Source organism: Sciurus vulgaris (assembly GCF_902686455.1).
Source record: "Sciurus vulgaris genome assembly, chromosome: 6".
Taxonomy (NCBI): domain Eukaryota; kingdom Metazoa; phylum Chordata; class Mammalia; order Rodentia; family Sciuridae; genus Sciurus; species Sciurus vulgaris.
This window is the reverse complement of record NC_136466.1, coordinates 83,229,334-83,252,048: the sequence shown is the minus strand read 5'-3', so window position 1 is coordinate 83,252,048 and position 22,715 is coordinate 83,229,334. Positions and strand designations below refer to the sequence as shown.

The window sequence follows — 22,715 nt, the reverse complement described above, 5'->3', positions numbered from 1 at the left end:
GATTTTAAAAGATCATTTCTGTCCTGTAATATTCTGAATCCATGTTAGAGGTCATACCATATATAACTTGGCCCGATTTTGTTTCCATTATTTAGAGGTAGGGAGGATCTCAGTCTAGGAGAAGACTCTGAAAAATCAACACCCTTGTCTGTCATTTTTTGTTTTTTGATACTTTGAGTAGCCTGACTCATGCAGAGACCCCAGGCAGTGTCAGCAACAGTGATGACAGAGTGTTTAAAGCTCTCTTGCTCCTGCTCACTCTTGTTCTCAGCCCCTAACTCCTCCCAGGAGCCACTCTTGTACACTACACTAACAAAGAAAATATAAAAATACCACTTGGATTTTTGCCACTCTACCTGATAACTCTTCTATGCCACTATTTTAACAAGAAGGCTGTAAAGGGAATATGTCAGACTTTTCCTTCCGGTTCTATTCACTTCCAATGTACATTGTCAGGAAGATGAAAACAGTCACGATGAGTGGCTATTAACCTTTAAAAAATTAGGGGAATGGGGCTGGGCTTGTGGCTCAGTGGTAGAGCTCTTGTCTAGCATGTGTGAAACACTGAGTTTGATCCTCAGCACCACAAAAAAAAAAAAAAAAAATAATAATAATAAAATAAATAACGGTATGGTGTCCAAAATAATTAGAGAAAAACTTTATTTTTTGAGAGGGTTAGATGCAATATTAAAGTCCTTCTAATTTCATTTAAAACATCCAATTTTGAACTAACTTCTGAGAAATTATTCATTTTAGAAATGGACATATTTTTTTTTCCCCTTAGTAGGCCTCAGTAATAGGATATTTACCAAAACTATAGGACTATAGGGTGATTGATGATTGATTTTTTTATTTCTTTCTTTGAGAGAGATTTAAAATAACTTTATTGAAATATAATTTGCACATGATAAAACTCACCCATTTATAGTGTATGGCATCACCAAGATCTAATTTTAGAACATTGTTGTCACTTCAAGCAGAACTCCATGCCCCTTAGCAGCCGCTTCTCATCTGATGTGCCCTCCCAACCATGGGCAACCTTAACCTACTTTGTCTCTATAGACTTGTCTTTTCTGAAGCATTTAATAAACATCAATACTTCATTCCTTCTGGTTGCAAAATTATATTCCACTGTATGGATATACCATATTTTATTTATCCATTCACTAGCTTATGGACACTTGAATTTTCTTCAATTTTTGACTATTATGAATAACATTTTGAATATTTGTTCACCAGTTTTGGTCTAGGTCTGCTTTTATTTCCTTGAGTGTATACTAGAAGTAGAATAGGCAATATGTTAACTATTTCTGGACCTAAAGAAATATCATAGGGTTATTTTACTGTCTAATTTCCTTACTCCAAATAATAGCACACAGTATTTATAGATTGCTACACTGGTTTGTGGTTTCTTCCTGATTGTGAGACTTCCTTTTTTCATATGTATGAGAAGACATGACTATCCTTCCCTGTCTCTACCTTTTCTGAGAATGATAGAAGGTGTTGTCCAAAAAAATGTTTCCTACAAACAGTAAAGTTTTTTGACCCTTTTTCTAATCAGAAGTAGGTTATAAATGATTGGCAGGAAAGACATCCAATCATAACCATTACCTCACTTGGGGTGACTTCATTAGAATGGTGTTTCTTTGTTATGAGATTAGCAGCAATAATTATTGAGTCTGCATGATGTTGATTGCAAGAACTGTGCAAGTATTACATGTCCTATTTGTTGCAATAGTGTAAAATATGTCTTTCTGAGAAGTGCGCACAGACCTTGATGTGATTTATTCATGACCAATAGCCAACAGTCATGATTTGTTACTTCCAGCTTTTGCTGGAGAGAGATAAAAAGAAAAAAGTTATCAAGTGCATAGTGAATGACAAGGGCCTTCAGGCTCATGTGAAGGCGCTTGACTAAGGGGCTTCCAGAATAATCACACAGTGGCTTTTTAATATGAGCAGGCACATGAGAGCCAGCAATGCACGTTGTTAAAGTACTAACACTTTCCTTGACAGCAAGGAAAACCTTAGGGAACTGATGAGGTTCTTTCTCCGACTCCCACATTACACAATAGAGGTATATTTATTCAATTGAAAGTTAAATGTGGGATTAGTGTTTAATATGGTTCTTGCAGGAAACTAGGGCTGTGTTCTTCCACATCCTGCTCTTTCCCCTTATAGTAGCTTTATCTTTTTCCTGACTTCCCTTTGTTACCCTGTGTCCCCACAACATCTCAGTTAACTGTTACAAGGAATGAGGCATGCTGATGATGCTACAGAAACCTACAGAAATAGGAAATACCACATGATGTCTTTCAGATCTCTAATGAGGAACACAAAGCAATAGGTTAAAATTAAAATTAAAATATACCAAACAGCAAAGCAACTGTGATGGTACGGTCAGGGGACCTGGTTTCTATGAAGCGGTGACCACAGGAGCTGGGTCTCAATAACAAAAAATGAGTAGCAGGTTTACTACAAAAATATTTTTAAGGAAGTAACCATCTTTATAGACTCTGTTTCTAGGATTCTGAGCATAAAATTGACCATCTGAACACAAACACATGCAGAGAGGAAAAGTTTTGCATATTAGCATTTGTCTAACTCTTTTGATTATAATCAAAAGATGTAATAAATGCAGACATCTACGTGTTTTCATATTATTGAACAAAATTTTATGAAACATTGTGATGTGCTGTGATATTTTCTACTCAATTAAATTCTATTCAGTTTTTTAAAAAATATTCTTCACAGCCTACTACATTGATTGCATGACTCACTAATAGAACTCAAACCTGCAGCTTCAGAAGCACAGGTATAAATGGTAATCAAGACTTCCTTCAAGGTTATGACACTGACAGGGCAGAAGAACAAGCAAAGAACCTGTGTGGGATATGCAAGAGTCAAGCAGAACTTGTGCAATACAAATAAAGGAGGAATTATAGATTAGACCATTTTTACAGACTTATTCAACATCACCTAGAAGAATTAAGAATGAGCATTAGAACTTGGCATAATCTTTATGAATGTAATAATGATTCATATTCTGCCAGGCAGGGTGGAGCACACCTACAATCCCAGCAACTTGAGAGGCTGAAGCAGGAGAATCACCAAGGTTGAGGGCAACCTCAGCAACTTAGTGAGGCCCTAAGCAGATTAATAAGTCTGCCTCAAAACAAAAACAAAACAAGAAATAATTCTTCATATTTCATATAAAAATGATTATGTCAAACTGAATATTTTAGTTCTAGTAGTGTTCACAGCATAGTATAGGTTTTACCATTTTCAACAAATTATGAAAATTATGAATTTCTATGGTTCTTATGGACTGAGTGGAACCTGGCTAACTTAGTGTGCCGATGTCCAGGCTGCAGGGACCAGACACTAACTTGGTGCTGTTGCAAGAAGAGTTATTTCTGCCAGGAGGCGCTATACATAGCACTGTGGCTGAGTTTGGGCACAGGATTCAGGTAGTACTTGTTCCCATTTTGTCTCTGATCACTTTATTGCTGGGGGACTATCAACATAGTGGTTAATTTTTCTAAGTTTCTCACTGATTGATGGGCAATAGCAGTGGATGTTTTGTAAAGATTAGATTTAGATAAGGAACATTAAGTGCTTATCTTAGTCTTTGACACATAAAAAGCTTTCAATAGATGCTAACTTTCCTTCTCCAATATACCTTAGCACTATGTCTCAGCCCTCTGATAAAATGTCTCACCAGGGGGTGATCCTTAGTAGAGGGTGGAGTGAGTGGATGTACTTTCAGGATTTTCCACAGGAGGTTTGGATATGCCTACATTCTGTCTTGAGTTTCATCATGCTAAATCATTGCCTGCAACCCTAAGGTGATTGTCCAAGATTGAACTGGAATCTTAGAAAAAGGATGTCAATTTCACTTTAAAATTCAAATCTAGGGAAAGGTAAAAGACTTCAGAAGAGCTCCTGTACAGCCACTTCAACCCTGAAGAAAGGTTAGCTGCTGGTTAACCCCAGGGGAAATCCAGACTGGACCAGCTCCAGTCAGAGTGTGAGGGGGAGGAGAGGTGATGAAGCTCACCTTCTGGAACAAGCTACATGCTCAGGGAAATAGTATTTTTTTTATTCAGGGAAGAGTAGAATCATGTAAAAGTAAACAACCATAGTCCTCTATTTTAGAACAGGGTCTAGATATAAATTTTCTGTTGGGATTTCAATAAGGAAAATATTCTTTTAATATTTGAGATAATTTTGGTAGGAAATTGAGAATCTGTGGAGATAGAAATATTCAAGAAGTAAAGATGGGAAAGGATGGGTGGTTTATATTGTATTTCTATTAACCACAAAATAATAAATTTTTAGAATGTTATGGTTATATATATGTGGTGTCCCCCAAAAGCTCATGTGTGAGACAATGCAAGGTGCAGAGGTGAAATGATTGGGTTATGAGATCCTTAACCCAATCAGTGTGCTAATCTCCTGATAGGGAGTAACTGAGTGGTGACTAAGGGCAGGTAGGGTGTGTTTGGAGGAGGTAGGTTATTGGGGGTGTGCCTTTGAGCTATATATTTTATGAGCATAACTTTGTCTTTCTGCTTCCTGGTGCCATGTCCTGAGCTGCTTTCCTCCGCCGTACCCTTCCACCATGATGTTCTGCCTCATCTGAGGAATGCAGTCAGTCATCTATAAACTGAGATCTCTGAAACTATGAATATCAAATAAACTTTTCCTCTTCTAATTGTTCTTGTCAGGTCACAGCAGCAAAAAAAAAAAAAAAAAAAAAAAAAAAAAAAAAAAAAAAAAAAAAGCTGACTAAAGCAGAGGAATTTTTTTTAAAAAGTGATAGAAAATAGATAGTTTCTTATAGCTGGAAAGAGTGTGATATAGCATAAAGACCACAGATGTGATGGCCTGAGATGCTGTATTTGTCTTTAAATTACTTCTAATTTTTCTTCACTAGTAAATTAGATGATAAACTATGCATATATCATGGAACTGATGACCAGTTGAGGTCAACTGAGTATCTTTTCATTTATTAATTTATTCAATGTAGATAATAGTTATTTCTAGAGGATATGATTCCTTAGAAAAGATGGCCAGCAAGAGATAAAACACAGGGTAGAGGGTGGTGTCACAAGATAAATAGATTCATAAAAGACAGGTTAGGTAGGGTACTCTGGGGTGGTTTTATGGCATACATGGAAAGCATTTGCTTCTGTGTTTGAAGGACAATTTGTATTGGTGATCAGTAAGAAGATTTCAGGGAAAGGAACTAGCACAAGTAAATGTATAGGATCTGAAAAACATCCAGGAGGTGTGTTAGAAAGATTGAATATGACCCTATCTAGGTGGAGTGTAGGGTGCTTTAATACAAAGAGTGGAAAATAAAACCAGATACAGGAGTTGTAGGACAAAGATAAGGCCCTAAAGTGCTTAGCAGACAACCATGGAAGGTTCTGTAAAGACATGTGCAATGATAAGTGTTGAGAAGACATAAACCTTCAGATTTTTCCTACTTATCAATCTTTTTTGAGGGTGTATAACTCAGACCACCTAGGTTCATATTCTTTTTTCACCTTTTACTAGCTAGGGGAACTTAAGGCAGTTATTTCTCCTCACCAATTATGAGTTTCCAGCTTTGTAGGTGAAATGATAATTTATCTCTTTGAGAAATGAAATAAAACAATAAATAAAACCACTTAGCAGAGTGACCTGTGTAAGAATAGTTGCATTAACTAAATGGTACGTTTTGTAAATGCTACTTTTTAAAATATATTTTATTTGCTCTAATTAGTTATACATGACAGTAGAATGCATTGAAGCATTTTGATAAATTGCACATAAATGGAGTATAATTTCTCATCTTTCTGATTGTACATATTGTAGGATCACATCGGTCATGCAGTCATATATGTACATGAGGTAATAATGTCTATTTCACTCTAATATACTCCCTACCCCCGTACCCCTTCCCCTCCCTTCACTCCCCTCTATTTAATCTAAAGTAACTCTATTCTTCTCTAGCGCCCCTCCCACTGTGAATTAGCATCTATATATCAGAGAAAACATTCAGCCTTTGGTTTTTTGAGATTGGCTTATTTTGCTTAGCATGATATTCCAACTCCATGAACAGACTCTTCGCAGAAGAAATACAATTGATCAACAAATACATGAAAAAATATCAACATCTCTAGCAAGTAGAGAAATGCAAATAAAAATTAAGATTTCATCTCACTCCAATCAGAATGGCAATTATCAAGAATACAAGCAACAATAAATGTTGGCGAGGTTGTGGGGCAAGAGGCACCCTCATACATTGAAAATGCTACTTTTGCTCTTATTATTTTCAGGTTGTTCAATAGTAGCAGTTCGCAACTTTCTAACTAGGATTTTCCTACCCAAGTAGTGTCCCTTTTGACCTTTGGGAATGGTGGAAGTCACCTAGTAGTTGTCATTATTATTTTTAAATCCTTGGAATCAGAAACAGTCTTTGGGTCCCAAGAATTTGGAAATACTTTACTAATATTTATTTCAGAGTTTGGAATAATCTGCACATTCCATCTTAAACATTGCCTTTCTATCTATGGGAAGAATCTCTTAAGCTCTTAAGAGTCTCTTAGCTTATTTGATCTGGCAGTTGAAAGGGTTCAGACTTTTCATTTTGTTACCAGGGGTTGAATTCAGGGGTGCTAACATTCCCAGCCCTTTTGGTTTTTATTTTGAAACAGGGTCTCACCAAGTGGTCCAGGGCCTTGCTAAGCTGCTGAGGCTGGCTTTGAATTTGTGATCTTCCTGCCTCAGCCTCCCTAGCTGCTGGGATTACAGGCATGGGTCACCACACACAGTTGGGTTCAGACTTCTGTAATGTATTTTATGAGACCAAGACAATGTGGGTTTAGCTCTTTTGTTTACCTTCATCCTCATCTTGGTATCAGCTACTTAAAGCCATGCATATGGGGTTGGATAAAAACAGCCTGTTGTGTAAGTGATGAGAGATGCTGTGCACCTCTTCATAGTTGTGTGATAATCTGGGTCATGTTTAAAATGGAAAGGTGACGAGTGGAGGAGAGTCATTGCATTGTTTATTCAGAGTGATGCTGGCTTTGTATCTCATGTAGACTTCCAAAAATTCTAAGAGGTCACCAATGCCTCCTTCTCATTTGAGATATCTATCTATGTAGATTAATTAAACATAAGCATTAATGCTAAAAAAAAAATAAATTTGTGAGATTCCAGGATATTTACTACTGCCAATTATTTAAGAATTATTCATATGTCAAAAAATAAAACCACAAATCACAAGAAAGTTCTTTTATTTTATAGAAATCGGGTATACATCATTTAATTATTTTACTTGTATAATCATTATATATATATATTTTAAATAGTATATATAATTTAATAATTACTTATAATGAATACATAATAAATGTATATAATATATATGAGACAACTGCTTAAAGAGAAAGCTATAGGTATAGAGTTAAAATCACCTGAAGAGCAATAACCTTCTTAATTTTCACAACAGTCCTATAACATAGACAGTTATTGTTCCTATTTTATGAATGAAGAAACTAAGTTTTAGGGGGATGAGTACCTTGTCCACAGAATATAGGAAGTGAATGTTCTTTTTGTTACTCACTTGTCCAAAGTAGGGATACTATGGGAAAAGGCTGTGACACTACCTAAGAAAACAATTGGCATTGACTATGAATGTCATCAATAACCTAAAAAATAAAGGAGTTCATTTCTCACTTTTCTAGGCAGTTAAAGTGGGGGGTTAAGGATACAAGCTCTGGGGTTAGCCTGGCTGTATTTAGATCTCAGCTTCACTATTTACTTCGTTACGCACTACTTGTCAAGTTATTTAGACTTTGCAGCCAGTTTTCTAATCTGTAAAATGGGAACAGTAATAGCAGCATCTCTACTCTGGAGAATGCTGAATTAATTTAGGTAAAGAACATAACATAGGGCCTGGTAAAGGCTCAAGAGATCTAAGATGTCAGTACCATCACTATTGTAATTACCGTTATTTCAAGTGAAAGTTGGCTCCTTACCTGAGGCCCGGGTGGAGCGAATGCTAGCATAGAAATACAAGCAGCCATCCTTCAGAATGCAGTAGTGCTGAACCCACATGTCTGCGTGTCTATCCAGCTGATGCAGGAGACCCAGACACTCTGGGTTTTTAATGGCCAAGGGTGGAAGACTGCTGTTGTGCAGAGTAACATCTTCCCAGACATGGTTCTGCGGTGTAGCACAAAGGAATCATATGAGTGGTCATTCTGTTATTGACCTTTGGCAAGACCATTGACTCCCAGAGCCAGTACCCTCATCACCAAGTGTCTTTGATTTTAGGGAGGCCACTACCCCAAACGGTTCTATGGTTCAGACAATCTCAATACTTAAGCAAATAGTCCAAAACCCTAATACCCAAATTTATCCATTGACCATAGAAAACTCTTCTCCTTTTTCAAGATCATAGATATCCCTTCTCTTTGACTTTTATTGTATTCTGAGGAACTCAAAAGAATATCAGGCAAAGAGCAGGAGGTTGTGAATAGAAAGGAAATGGAAATAAGCACCCCAGCAAAGGTTTTTTTTCCAATGCCTCTGCCAGTAATTGCTGGATCTGATCTATTTTACTCACCACTGGGATTGTCCTGTACATCTGTTCCTGGTATGTCCACAGTGACTGAAAACAGCCCCTGGATCATGCTTTTCTTTATCTGTAACTTCCATTTGTCCAAACGAACAAGTTAAGTGCCCCAGGCCAGCTCAAGCTTTAGGCTTTCATGGTCAGTGATGTAATAGGCTGATGATAAACTGGAGTCCTCTACCCTGGAGGGCAGCCCTCAGCCCACAGACCTGAGACAGGCTCTTTCTGAGAACTCTGATTGAGGCTGGGGACACTGTGCTTTATCTCTTTATCAGAACCCTTGCTTATTCTTGCCAGTTTCTCTTCTTGTTTGAGTTATTTTTGCCCTTTAGTTTTAACAAGGCAGTGCAAAAGATTTCAGGATGCAGAGCTTGCCGTATTCTTTGCTGTGAAGTGGCAGCCTGCTGGGAGTTTGGGTGTTCAGTTTCTCACTTTGCTGCAGACACTCTGAGTGCATTAGCAGAATAGATACCTCTTAAAAATATCGAGACTCATTAGGATGATACATTGGAGAGAAGGATGAGAGCATCGAGTGCTGTGTTCCAGGCAAAACGAAACACATGTCCTGCTGTTTGTCATATGATGATGTTTGTGATTGTTCTGGAAGGACAGTCATGAGGCAAGGTACATTCATACTCAATATGAATTCTCCCAAATGCACAAGAACCAAAATACATGGAGAAGATAATTGATGCTAAATGCCTTTTGCCTGCATGCCATTTTGTGAGGGAATAAGCATTTTTAAAGAAAATCTATAACCTCATTAGAAATCATATCCATAGCATAAAAATGAAACAATTGGGTATTAAAGCAATTTTTTTTCCTCAACAGGTTGCATGTAGCACAAGCTCAGAATGAGAACTATTGAATGCCTTAGGGACTGAAGTGATGACTCACCTGCTGGTATTATGAAGTTATCTATCACTTTATGGGTACAATCTAAATAAAAACTCTATTGCTCCAAAGTTGAGAATCATGAATGGAAATGAATATTGAAAGTTGGCCTGATATGTCTATAGAACAACGATAGGAGAATAAGGCACTGCATATCTAAATATAATGATAATAAGCTGCTCAGCCATCACAAGACACCTCTGAGATCTTATACTTTGGGGTGTAAAGAAAACAGCAGCGTTGGTTTATCACCATGGGGAACTACTGGACTGCTCTGTGTGAAGCAGACATTCCACCCCAGTTTGTGACTCCCTGTTGAGTCTTACTGGGAAGGATGTCATACAAACCCCTGAAAATAAAAAGAACAGCAGGAATGCAAGCTCCCCCACAGGATCTGAGCAGAAAACCCTGTTGACTTAACATTCTCTTTCTGAGCTTTTAGAACAGATCTAAGAAGTCCCTGGGTAGACTGCATGACATTTAACTTGTTCCTTTTCCCCGCTGAAAAGAAAAACAAAATGAAGGCAGAAATAAATATCAAGGAAACCTTACCTGGCGAATAGGATGGGCTGCTTTTTCCATTGCCTCAAGCCACCTGCAAGACAGTAAAATGAAAGGAGCTATCCTTGGGGACTGGATAAGTGTCATTTCGATGGGCTTGTTCTTGCCCAATCCACCATTCATAGAGAACAGTCCTGGGGCAAGGATGTATTTTATTGCACTAACTTCTTGGGTGAAAGGCAACATATTCTTAAAAATTAGGTTTACTGTGTGGCAAAATCCCACCCCACCAGACATATTAAAAATAAATTATTCTTATCTCTCTCCTTTACCATAATTTAATTAGTATCTGAGAGGAAATTCATTAATTCTTTATTTTACCAAGGTATGAAATTTATTAACACCAGCAGAGCTGATAACAATTGGTTTATTAATGGTGGTAAGGCACTGTCTGTTAATATATGAAAAGATTGGTAAATGCTCGGTCCTGAGTCCTTTCCCAAAGTGTTCCTTGGACATAGTGACTATCTTTAGTATACCATTAGTGTCCCTTCTTGAAGGCTGAATTGTCTTAGTCTTGCCTCCTTAGCCAGACACAATTAGAAATCATATCCACTGCATTAAAATGAAATAATCAGGTATTAAAACAATTTTTCCTCTTAACAGGTTGCGTATAGCATAACCTCAGAAAGTGAGCTATCAGATGCCATTGATAATAAACTGCTAATCCACTACCATTTTTTGCATTTCCTCCCTCTCCTTCATCTTATCCATCCCTCACTCCAGTATTTTTATTGCAGTTTCTAGTTGATTTACTGGATTGCCCAGTGAACTCCATTCCCTCAGGAAGGCAGACTGAGTAACAAAAATGGTGACTGAATGGTCATTGCTTACAGGCCACTTTCTTAGAAATTCATGCATGTTCTCCCTTTGGATATTGTGCTCACAAAATGTCAACCGCATTCATCCTCCTCAAAATTATATTAATTAATTAGTTAATCAAACTCATCTTAATGTGGTGTAGTAAGCTGCAATCCTTCCACATTATCTTTATGCCCAAGACTATCAATGTAATTAACTTAAAATATATCTATCTGGCAACTTTTGGGGATACTAGGTGTGAATTCTAGCAGTATCGAATTATTTTCAGAAAATACAGATATCTAAAACAAGTGAGTTAGCAGAATATACTTATTTTCTTTAGAAATTCTCTTAGCAAAAAACCTGAAGGTATAATGAAGAAGTAACTTTCTCATACCTAAGGGGGAAAACAACCAATTTGTTGACTCATGCTATAAATTTGTCATTCCCTTTCCTACTTCAACTGCCATGAATCTGTAAGACTGTCATTGAAGAAGCATTATTCCATTCAAATTGAAACTGGTAAGGTAAAAGATTAATGAATTACCTTTTCATTTCTTGGTTTGAGGTTGCACAGAGGCAAAGACTTCTATTTCCAGATTGAGGGACACAGTTAAACACCAATGGTTTTCCCAAGCTGCTATCAATACCAATGTCAGCACCTTCTAACTTTATTACCTGTAGAGGTGGCCACTTTCCTTCATCCTGTAATTGATAAGGAAGATGTTCAGTACTGGTGCTGTAACTACATAGACAAGGGAGAAAATGAGAGAGGAAGGGAGGACTTAAATGATTGTTTTAGATTGATTATTTTTTGGTTCTGCCATGAAAATAAAAACAAAAAGAATTTTTGTAGGTGGCACATCTTCCTTGATATATTTCATGGGACTCTAAATTTTCCACCTGTGATATTTTTCACATCATTTTTGAACAACCTCTATTAATATGTGTTTCATTTATGACAACATGGGAAAGTATCAATAATTATTAATGCCCATTCTTTTCCATCAGCAATAAAAACAGCAAAATAATTAATATCAGAAAATATACATGGGTGGTAGTGACATAACATCTCAACTTAGTACCTACAGTTATTATGTATTTTATGCTTATTGTGTGTTGGGTCCTCTTCTAAATTCTTTACATCTATTAATTGATTTATCCTCACAAATACAAATGAGGAAGTTACTCTTATCATATCCATTGTACACATCAGGAAAGTTGAATAACATTTTTCTTTTTTGTTTTGGTATTGGGGATTGAACCCAGGCACTTTACCACCTTTACCACCAAGCTACATCTCCAGCCCCTTTTTGTATTTTTTGAGACAGAATTGTTTAAGTTGTTTTGGGACTTACTAAATTGCTGAGACTGGCCTTGAACTTTCAATCCTCCTGTCTCAGTCTCCTGAGTCACTGGGATTACAAGCAAGAACATTTTTCTTTAAAGGACAGTACTTTAACATACCATAATATTCATGTAAAATGAAAATCATTTTGCAGGTAAGTATTTTCTTATTTGTATTTATTTTACTTCTCAAAACATCCTGTCCATTATGCATATTTGTTCTAAAAATATCTACCTTTAGATATAATTTATATATACCATGAAGCAACTCATTCTACAAGTATAATTTAATGGTTTTAATTAAATTTATAGTTAGGAAATTAGCATCATAATTCAATTTTAGAACTTCTCCATTAACCCTAAAATTTCCCCTAAGACTATTTGCAGTAAATTGCAACTATCTCCTTCCTATCAAAAACAATCAAAGACACATTTTCTGTGCTAATATATTTGTAGTTTCTGACACTTAATACAAGTAGAATTACAAAATATGTGATCTTTTGTGACTGGTTGCTTTCATTTAGTGTAATGTTTACATGTTTCTTCTATGTTGTAGCACTTATCAATACTTTATTTCCTTTTATTGCTGAATTTTATTCTACTGCATGGATATGCCACATTTCATTTATCCATGCACAAATTGTTGATTTTTTTTTCAGTTTTGTGCTATTTTGAATAACACTGCTACAAATATTTGTGTACATATCTTGAACACATGCTTTCATTTCTCTCTCATAGATAACTAAGAGTAAAAGTTCTGGGTCTTATGGTAAGTTTATTTTCAACTTCATAAAAAATAGCCAAATCATGTTCCCAAGTGGCTGTACCATTCTACATTTCCACCACCACAAAATGAATTTCCCAGATTCTCTACACCCTCATAATAATCAGCAATGTTTGTATTTTTGGTAGTAGACACCCTTGTATGTGTATGGTGGTATCAGTGTGGTTTCCATCTGCATTTTCTAAAGGCAGATGATGTAGAACACCGTGTGATGTGCTTATTGATGATTGAAATGTCTTCTGTGGTGAAATGTTGTCTCTTTTTTAGTGTAATATTTTTCAAATATTCTATGAGAAAAAAACTTGGTCTGAGATTGGAGCTCAGTGGTCTCAGCACCGCATATGAATACATAAAAAATAAAGGTCCATCAACAACTAAAAAAAAATGTAAATAAAACTTTCTGAGAAATCAAGTAATAAGTGAAAAGGGACACCAGTAAGCAAAACCACTCTGTATTGTGCATGCAGTTGAACACCTAATAAGTTCTTGTTGAATAAAAAGTGTATGCTTGAATTACATATCTTAGATCACATAGTATGTGTCTACAGACGTGTAATGCTAAAAGGTCCATCTTTACCTTACAAGTTATTAACTAATTTTAGGTAGTGAACTCTTTTGTGATTCTGATGAGAACTGTTTCCCCCACAAAATCCATATGTGGATGTATGCATATGTATAGACGTGTTCAAAAAATGTCTTGCAACTCTTAGGTAGATGGACAGAATGATATTTTTTCAACTAAAAGTAATATTCTCTACTTACAAAGCAATTTCATGGACTCTGTCTTTTTTTAATCACAACTACTTTCTGAAGTAGGGAGCTAGTATGATTACCATTTTCTAGAGGAAGAAACTGAGATTCAAAGATATGTGATAGGACTCCACAAGCAGAAACAGAGAATTTAAGCCCTGGTATAATAGCTTTCTTCCTACATGACATCTATCAAGTTTCTGACTTCTCGAGTCCCTGGAATTGGGGGATTGCTGGCTCTGGAGTCAGCAGTTGATGGCTGTGGTATTCAACATTCAGGTGTCAGAGTATCTCCTGATACCATTAGCTTTCCTGGAATAGCACAGAGTCTAAACTTTTTATTTGCTTTGGTAAATATCAGAAAGCTGGCATATCTTATAATAATAGTAGCATATGGCCAACAATATGATATTAGGAACTAGAAGAATATATTTTTTTAAACTTTTTTTAGTTGTAGATGGACACAATACCTTTATTTTGTTTATTTTTTATATGGTGCTGAGGATCAAATCCAGTGCCTCATACGTGCTAGGCGAGTACTCTACCACTGAGCCACAACCCCAGCCCCTAGAATATATTTTCACTTGCCTTAAAGAGGATAAAGACCACGTGCCTATATAGAGAGACTGATTTTGTATATCTTTTTCACAGGCACATCTTAAATGACAAAAAATTATCTAAATGAAGCCTGGAGGTTTTATTCTGTTAGTAAGAGATTGGTATGTTCATTTGCTAAGGGCAAATACTCACTGGGTCTCCTTTCTGCGGACCCATTATACAGATAAGATGGCACAGTATGTTGGTCTTGGTGTCAGTATTGTTCAGTCACTCTCGGACTGCCCGCGCTCTCTCACATCCTTTGCTGTAGAATTCATAGGAATTCACTTACACAACTCATGATACACAGCCAAGAATAGTGCCTCAAATTGTGAACAGAAACAGAGATTGTTTCCTCTTTGTTCAAGTTTCATCTGTTTTGGAAAATGGATTACTGAGTGGGCTGTATTTAAAAATGAGGGCTACTCTCTCTTCCATGTTCTCCATCATGGCCCAGATTCCATTTTTTACTAATCTCAGCTGCTGCCTCATTGCCCCTGTTTATGAGCCTGCCTTGGCCCTTGGAGGAGCTGCAATAAAACCATGGTCACAGAGGCTGCCTAGCAGGGGTCAGTGCTTCTGCAGCTGCACTGACTCATCCTACCTTTTTCTCTCAGTTTCACCATCCCAGGCACCTTCAAACTGCACTCTCGTGGAGATGCAAAGGTTAAAAAAAGATTTTCCGTTTAGCCTAATCCTAATGCTGTCTGGATGATGGTGCCACGTTCTCCAATCAGATGTTTTCTAGAGATAAAGAACCATTAGAATCCCTCTTGTACTTCACTGCCATGCCCCTGGGGCTTTAACTCATCCCTTAAGCAAAACTCTATCCCTAGGTTTGGCAATGAATATTAAACTGGTTCTGTTTGATTCCCTCCCTACAACTCTGCCAAGAGTCCCTCTTCTGTCAGTGCTAGAACAATGAAGATTTCTTTAAGATTCTGGTTTCCCCACAATTTTACATTTTCCTTTCCAAGGCATGGAGATTCTTTAACTCCAATTTTCTATTCCTGAGCCAAGTCATAGATGCAGCTGCTTCATGCGTGCAGGATTGATTAAAATGGCAGGGATGCTGGAGGGATTTATCAAGGAATTGTTTTGTGATGTCCAGAAGCTATAGACTGAGAATAAGGGAATTTGGGCTGTTCATGCCAGATGGCACTGGGTGATGTTGACACTGTGTATCATGAAGAGAATAGAGAATACTTCCACAGAAATATTCCCAAAGGTCAGGATGCTCAGAAAAGAGAAACAGTAAGCAATAATAATGACAAAAACTCAACCCAGAGTGAAGTCACTTCTAAATTAAATTATTTCTTCAGAGAAAAATACAGACAAGGTCGTTTGTATCTTTCTATAGTTTGGCTCTGCTAAAATGAAATTATCTACATGTATTTTTTAATCATTTACTTTGGTCAAAATTTTTGTTCAAACATGCTAGAAATTTTTTGTTGATGCCAAACCTCCTAGTCTAAGAGAAGGGAAAGTGTGGGGACATTGTACCAGTATGTTTCATTTTAACCAGAGACACAGCCATGAAAATCCACAAAGTAAGGAGGTGGGAAAGCATCCTTAGCTAGGGGAAAGATCTAATTCTCAGTGGGGGAAACAGAGCCAAGATAAATTTAGAGGGAAGAAAAAGAATGTCCTAAAGCAAAACATCACATGAAAGGGTACATGAAATACACAGTTAGGAAGCTCTATTTAAAGCTGGAAGTTTGAAGCAAAATTGAGGAATGCATGTCCCTCAGAGCCTTATTAATGATGCTGAGAGCCCTTTTTCTGTAGGTGGCAGTTTAGAGTCATCCCCTCCTTGACAATGACTGAGACTGTCACTCCTAGACAGCTATGAGATGATGGCCTCTGTCAGTGTCACAGCTGATGGAATCAGGAGAGCTGCAAAACTGCATGGGAAGAAGGAAAGAGACATGCAAGAGTCCTTTCACTTTTGCTATCTTTGTCCTGTGAATAAATAAGTCTCAACCCTCAATGGACTGGAGACCCTCATTATACCACTCAAGATTATTTATCTATGCAAGCATTTATGTATATGTTTGTTTGTTTGTTTATGTATTTATTTATGTTTTCTTCCCCTACCTGCTCCAGGTAGGCAGGAAATGATGAAAATGAATAGCAAACTGAAAATAAAAGAAATATGTAAATTGGACCCTTGTTCCTGGACAATACTGATTCCCTGTCAAAGATTTACAGAATTGACATTTCTCTTTTACTTTGATTAAAGAATTGAGATGAGTACAATTCCAGAGTTCCCAAAGTTTTAATTCTGCAACATCAGAAGACAAGTACGTACATTAGATACCTTATCCTTAAGTATGTTTTTGACTCCTTGCTTTTATAAAAATGCCTGATTGCATATGTGACATCAGCAGAGGTAAATGGCTGCAAACTCAGAATTTTGTGCTTTCCTTTTCAGCTTTCCTGGAGTGGGAATCATTTTTTAGGAGTGATAAATACATGCTGGCTGCACCATGTTGTTTCCTGGCACCAAGGTGACTCCAGGCTCCAGGAAACACTGGCAGCCCTTGCAACTGAAAGAGTTCGTCTGCACTGGACCAGTGATGATGCTGTGCCCAGACAGACAGGCTTCCACTGCAAAGTTCGCCAAGGGGAGGGGTGCCAATGTACTGGAGACTGGGCTGCCAGGGCTCTACAGCTTTAAAGAGACATTTCTGGCCTCAATCACATGACTTATTTGTCACCATTTTTCTTGGCTCCTACCATCCCTTAGAGTATGACAATTACCACCCAATATTTGTCATAGCAGAAAGACTGTGAAGGGTGAAACTGAGACACAGTCATGACCTTGTTGACAGTCAAAGAGGTTCAGGGTCAACTGAAAAGACCTCTATTCTGCAACTTAAACTCAATTAAATATTTGTCCTGAGAAGTTGCCTGCTTAACTCAGTGAATGGTGTAGTTTTCCTTATCCTGGGAGAGTATATTCCAAGACTCCCAGTGGATGCCCCAAACAGACAGACAGAAACGCACACACACACACACACACACACACACACACACACACAAACACTTTTTCTGTATGTGCTTCAGCATTGCTACATCGTGCTAGAGTTAATTTTTTCTTTCATGTTTTGTATCCCAATACCTCCTTTGCATCACTATTTTTACACTTGATACCATTATCAACCAAAATAATAATTAACACAAGTTCTGCAATATAATGACAGGGGATCTGATGATCAAGATGGCTACTAAGTGATTAACAGGCGGTAGCACGGATAGCATTGATATGCTGGACAGAGGGATGATTCATATCCTGAGTGAGATGAAACTGGACAGTGTGAGATTTTATCATGTTAATCAGAATGGCATGCAACTGTAAATTTATGAATTGTTTATTTCTGCAATTTTCCATTTGGTAGTTTTGGAACACAAGTGACCATGGGGAACTTAAATTGTGGATAAGTAGAAACCATTTTATTATTCATTTGTAGATGGATTCTAAAGCCAGATAATGTGGAATGTACCATGTACTAGGCCACTTATGTGACCTTAGTCAAATGACTTAATCTCTCTAAGTCTCAGTTTTCTTATCTGTAAAATGAAATTGTTCTAAGGATTAATATATGCACAAAGTGTTCAGAACATTGCATGGCACTTCATAAGGGATGTATAAATGTTAGCTTCCATTATTGCAGAAAAATTTGATAAAAGAGTGATAATCTAAAGAAGCAATTAACCAAGGAGTATTAATATGGATAATAGGGTAACTTTATTTAAAGTAAGCTTCTATATATACTTTTTTTAAAAATTACATAGAAACGAGAGGGGGTGCATGAAAATGGTGGAATGAGACAGACATTATTACTCTATGTACATGTATGATTACATGAATGGTATGAATCTACATTGTGTACAACCATAGAAACGAAGTGATGTACCCCATTTGAGTACAATGAATCAAAATGCAGTCTGTAAAAAAAAAAAAAAAAAGTTTAAAAAAAAAGATTTACAGACCTCATAAACAAGGGGAAAAACTTAATCTCTGTGAATTTCATTATATTGATTTGTAAAATAGGGCTGAGAGTGTCTTTCTTTGTAAGGATGAGATAAGACCATGTATGTAAGGTGTTTGGCATATAACAACTATTCAATGAAGATGGTTTCTTTCCCACATTTGGTGTTCCCTTTCAGTTTACATGTAAACAAATCATCACCAAAATATTCCTAGGAGTCAGACAAGCTTTGTAAAGAAAAACAGGTCTTGCTTCAGCATCAGTGATGGTCATTTCTGGGATGAAGGTTGGGCTGGGGCCAGGATGGGGTGAGGATGTGGTGGGAGTGGGTTGAAAGGAGACAGCAGAGAGGGGAGGGAGGCTGGGTGGTTTAACTTTTCTATCCTACAAGGGAGCTGTAATGATCAGACAGATTGATTCCTGAAATTCATGTGGCAGAGCCTATTTGGTGCTCAACTCTACCCCACACTCAGAGTTTGGAGGACTCAGCACTTGCCTCTGGTAATGCAGGGACTGCCAAGCTCCCACCACCCACAGATAGAGTCAGATTCTCCTAAACTGAGCCAGTCCCTTCCTGCTGAGTCTACCGTTCTCTGGATCACATCATGAGGATTTGTCTTTGGGATCTTTGCTAAACCCTGCCTGACCATGCTTGCATTAACAACCAGGGCTTTAGTGGATCTATTTAGTAACTCCATCCCACCTCCCTTCCACCAACAATGTGTCTGCTTCCTCTACCAGACATCATGCCAGGTTCACCAGTTCGCCCTCACCTTAGACTGACTCCCTGGGTAAGGTCTCTCTCATTGTCTCACTTTTTTTTTTTTTTTTTTTTTTCAGTGCTGGGGCTGGAACCCAGGGCCTCCCAGATGCTAGGTAAGCACTGTATCACTGAGCTAATCCCCAGCCCTAGGCCTATCTCATTTTTGATAATTTTTCAGTTTTCTTTCCTGATCAGGTTGTTAGATACCTGGATTTTTTTCACCCAAATCTGACACGTCCATTATTATTTGTGTTCCTAGTGTAGCCCTTTCTGCTACTTATTAAGGAAGAGGTGACCTGGTTCTCCAGAGAGGGAATGCTCTGGCTCTCAGTGGATTCAGATGTTCATCTATACGCATGATGACTTGCTCAGCATTTCTGAACAAAAGAAAAGTGATTCTCTTTCCCTGTTCTATTTTTGGGTCCTCCTTTTTTCCTTCTCCTTCTGTTTTGACTTGGGGTAGTAAAAGTCAAAAGCAGAAAGGAAGCAGAAAAATCCTGTTTTCCTTTGAAACATTCCCATCGCTCTTCTGTTTAGTTCCTACCGATGGCACTTTTGCACAAGGCCTTGGCATCTCATGCCTACATCTCAGTTTAACCAGAGGCAACTGCTGCATCCCACAAATCTCTGAGTATCGCCGCAGGTCTGAGCATTAAACAGGCCCTGCCACCTGAACTGCAGGACTCCAGGTACAGGAGCCTACCAGTCAAATCTGAGGGCCAAGCTCCTTTCTCCATAGCCCTGACAATTTAATCTGAAAAGCCTGAGAGTGTCCACCCAAAATCTGCTTCTACTGTACTGCTCACGATGACAGTTGCCAGCTTGTTGCCTCTCAGCTTCAGATTCAGACTTTGTGGTCTTATTTGTGAAAATAGATTTGGATCTTTTAAATACTTCTTCCTTTACCAGCTGACATGAAGTCAAACTGTCAGTACAGAGCACTAGAGAGACAGTGTAGGATGAACGGGGTCCTCTTTCTGATTCTAGTGGATGGTTTCAATGTTGCATTTCTTCCCAATCCCCAGTCCTTGTGATTTTCTCTGGTGCTGGGTGCTTGCAGGATGCAGTTTTCTCTAACTCTTAATTTGGGCAGCAATGATGTATTGGGGAGCCCTGAATAGTGCAGTCCTATTCTCTAGCTCAGGTTTCTGCTCCACATATCCTCTCTTCTTCACCTTTCAGAGCTAGAAATTTAGGAAACTTCCCTCCAAACACCAGCCTAAGATGTATTCAAAAGTGTACTAAGGTTTTAAAGAGGGAGGCTGCTCCCCTTCCAGTTCCAACAGCATGCACAGTGGCCTCCAGTGCCCTCTAATGTACCTGAATCCCTCTGTGTGCCTAACCATCATCTTGGCTCACTGAAGCCCTGGATGTGTTTCTGTGGCTAACTCCATGCAGACACCATGCTCTGGCTCACACTTATAGCAACACCCTGACACTCAGTAAGCCTTGGCTCACCTGTACCCCAACAGATTGTCCTTATTTCCCCAAAGACTGTGGACTACTCCTGATTGGGCAGCCCAACAAAATTCTCCATTATCTAGTAAGCTATAACTGAACTTCTCCACCTGCTATATTATATCCACTTCCAAATTGATCCTTTATTGGGTATCTTTTTCTGCCTTAAGATACATTGTAGAGTTCTCTTTTTACATTTATAATTATTCTCTTCATTGGTTAAAAGTTCTTTGTATTAAATTTCTTCTGCTTAAGTTATTTTGTGTGGTGGCTAATTTTCTCTGTTCACTTGACACCCAGGTGTTGGGTCAACCTGGAGGTTGCTTTGAAAGTATTTTTAAGACATGATTAACATTTAAAGCAGTAGACTTTGAGCAAAACAGATTAGCCTCCATAGTTTGCATGGGTCTTAACCATTCAGCTGAATCCTTAAGAGAGAAAGACTGAGATCCTCTGGAAGAAGAAATTATGCCTACAAATTGCCTCTTACATCAGTGCTTCCCTGGGTCTTCAGCTTGTCCATCTGGCAGAACTCAGCCTTGTTGACTCATCCCGTAATTACATAAGCCAATCCCTTAAAATCTCTGTGAGACTCTCTTTCTTTTTGTCTCTTTTCCCCTCTCCTCCCTGCGCTCTCTCTCTCTCTCTCTCTCTCTCTCTCTCTCTCTCTCTCTCTCTCTCTCACACACACACACACACACACCTTGTTTTTATGTTTTCTGAAGAACACTGACAAAATTATACACTTTTTTTTTCCCTCTCCTCCTCCTCCTCCTCCTCTTCTTCATTTTTTCCTTTCTTCTGTTGGTGCTGGAGTATTGAATCTTAGGCCTCATGAGTATCAGACTACTGTGCCACTAAGCTACAACTCAGCTCCCCTGTGTTGTTTCTGTTTCCTCAGTGAACCCAGACTGATACTTGTGGACACATTGAAAATACACAACTGGAGCTCCCAGTAGATTCCCATGCCCCTTTATAATCTGGTTCCACCATACATATCAATTTCTTTGATCGTCATCTGTCCTGGCTTGCACCACACTCATTCCTTCTCTGCCTGTGCTCAAGTTCCCCTCTTCATATTTCTTTCATGCTTCTATTTCTTCTTCTTCATGGACATCCTAACTGTCCTTCAAGGTCCAGCTCAAATTCCTCTTCCTTCCTGAATTCTTTGCTTCTTATAGTTATCACCAGTTTCTCTCTTCCTACAGATGATGTTCGTGCCACAGAATTCAGTACCTTGTGTGTATCTTCTTTGCAACATTTTAAAGATTGAACTATTATTGTGTACCAGACTCTGTGCTATTCACTTTTCTAAAGTTGATTTTTGAGTGGGAAACATGATGAGTGATGATGCCGATGATAATTTGTTCCCTGAGTGTCAATTACTTTCCAGACATTTTTGTTATCTTATTTAATTCTTAAGATTTTGTAGGATAAATTACTCCTCACACTTCATATATGAGAAAACTGAGGCATAGAGTTTCTTGTTCATGTGCATGTAGTAAAACTGTTGTTGGGAAAGCAGCAGTTCAACTCAGGGTGTCTGAGAATCTTTTCTGCTAGGTCATGGGTATCTGTCACAGAAGTGTTTGTGAGGGGAAGCTTGCTGGGAGGGACTAATCAAGGAGTGAATTTAAAGTTTTTAATTTAATTTAATTTAATTTTTGGGGGGTACCAGGGATTGAACTCAGGGGCACTCAACCACTGACCCACATCCCTATCCCTATTTTGTATTTTATTTAGAGACAGGGTCTCACTATGGTGCTTAGCTCATTGCTGTTGCTGAGGCTGGCTTTGAACTCCCAGTCCTCCCGCCACAGCCTCCTGAACCTCTGGGAATACAGGTGAGCATCATTGTGCCTGGCTAATTTTATTTTTAATTAAAAATTGTAATAAGATATACACTACATGAAATTTACCATCTTAAGCATTTTAAAGTGCAGCCATCACCATGGCTACAGAACTTCAGAACTTTCTTCATCTTCTGAAACTGGAACTCTACATTCATCAATAATAACTCCCCACACCCTGCCACCTGTCCCTAGTCCCTGAAAATCACCATTCTACTTCCTGTCTTTATGAATTTGACTAATTAGGCACCTCACATAAGTGGAATTATACCATATATTC

At 38.0% G+C, this 22,715-nt stretch overlaps 1 protein-coding gene across 1 annotated transcript in view; it reads right to left on the bottom strand.

Annotated features, from left to right (window-relative positions):
• The window catches only part of LOC306664329 (uncharacterized protein), a gene marked incomplete at its 5' end in the record, with an annotated part of 117,379 nt that overhangs the window by 3,780 nt on the left and 90,884 nt on the right, over positions 1 to 22,715 (bottom strand). Inside the window, 3 exons of the mRNA XM_079145159.1 lie at positions 8,037 to 8,223; positions 10,082 to 10,124; positions 11,439 to 11,596. Of these exons, the coding sequence (XP_079001285.1) occupies positions 8,037 to 8,223; positions 10,082 to 10,124; positions 11,439 to 11,596 (388 nt within the window). The remainder of the gene's footprint in view (positions 1 to 8,036; positions 8,224 to 10,081; positions 10,125 to 11,438; positions 11,597 to 22,715) is intronic.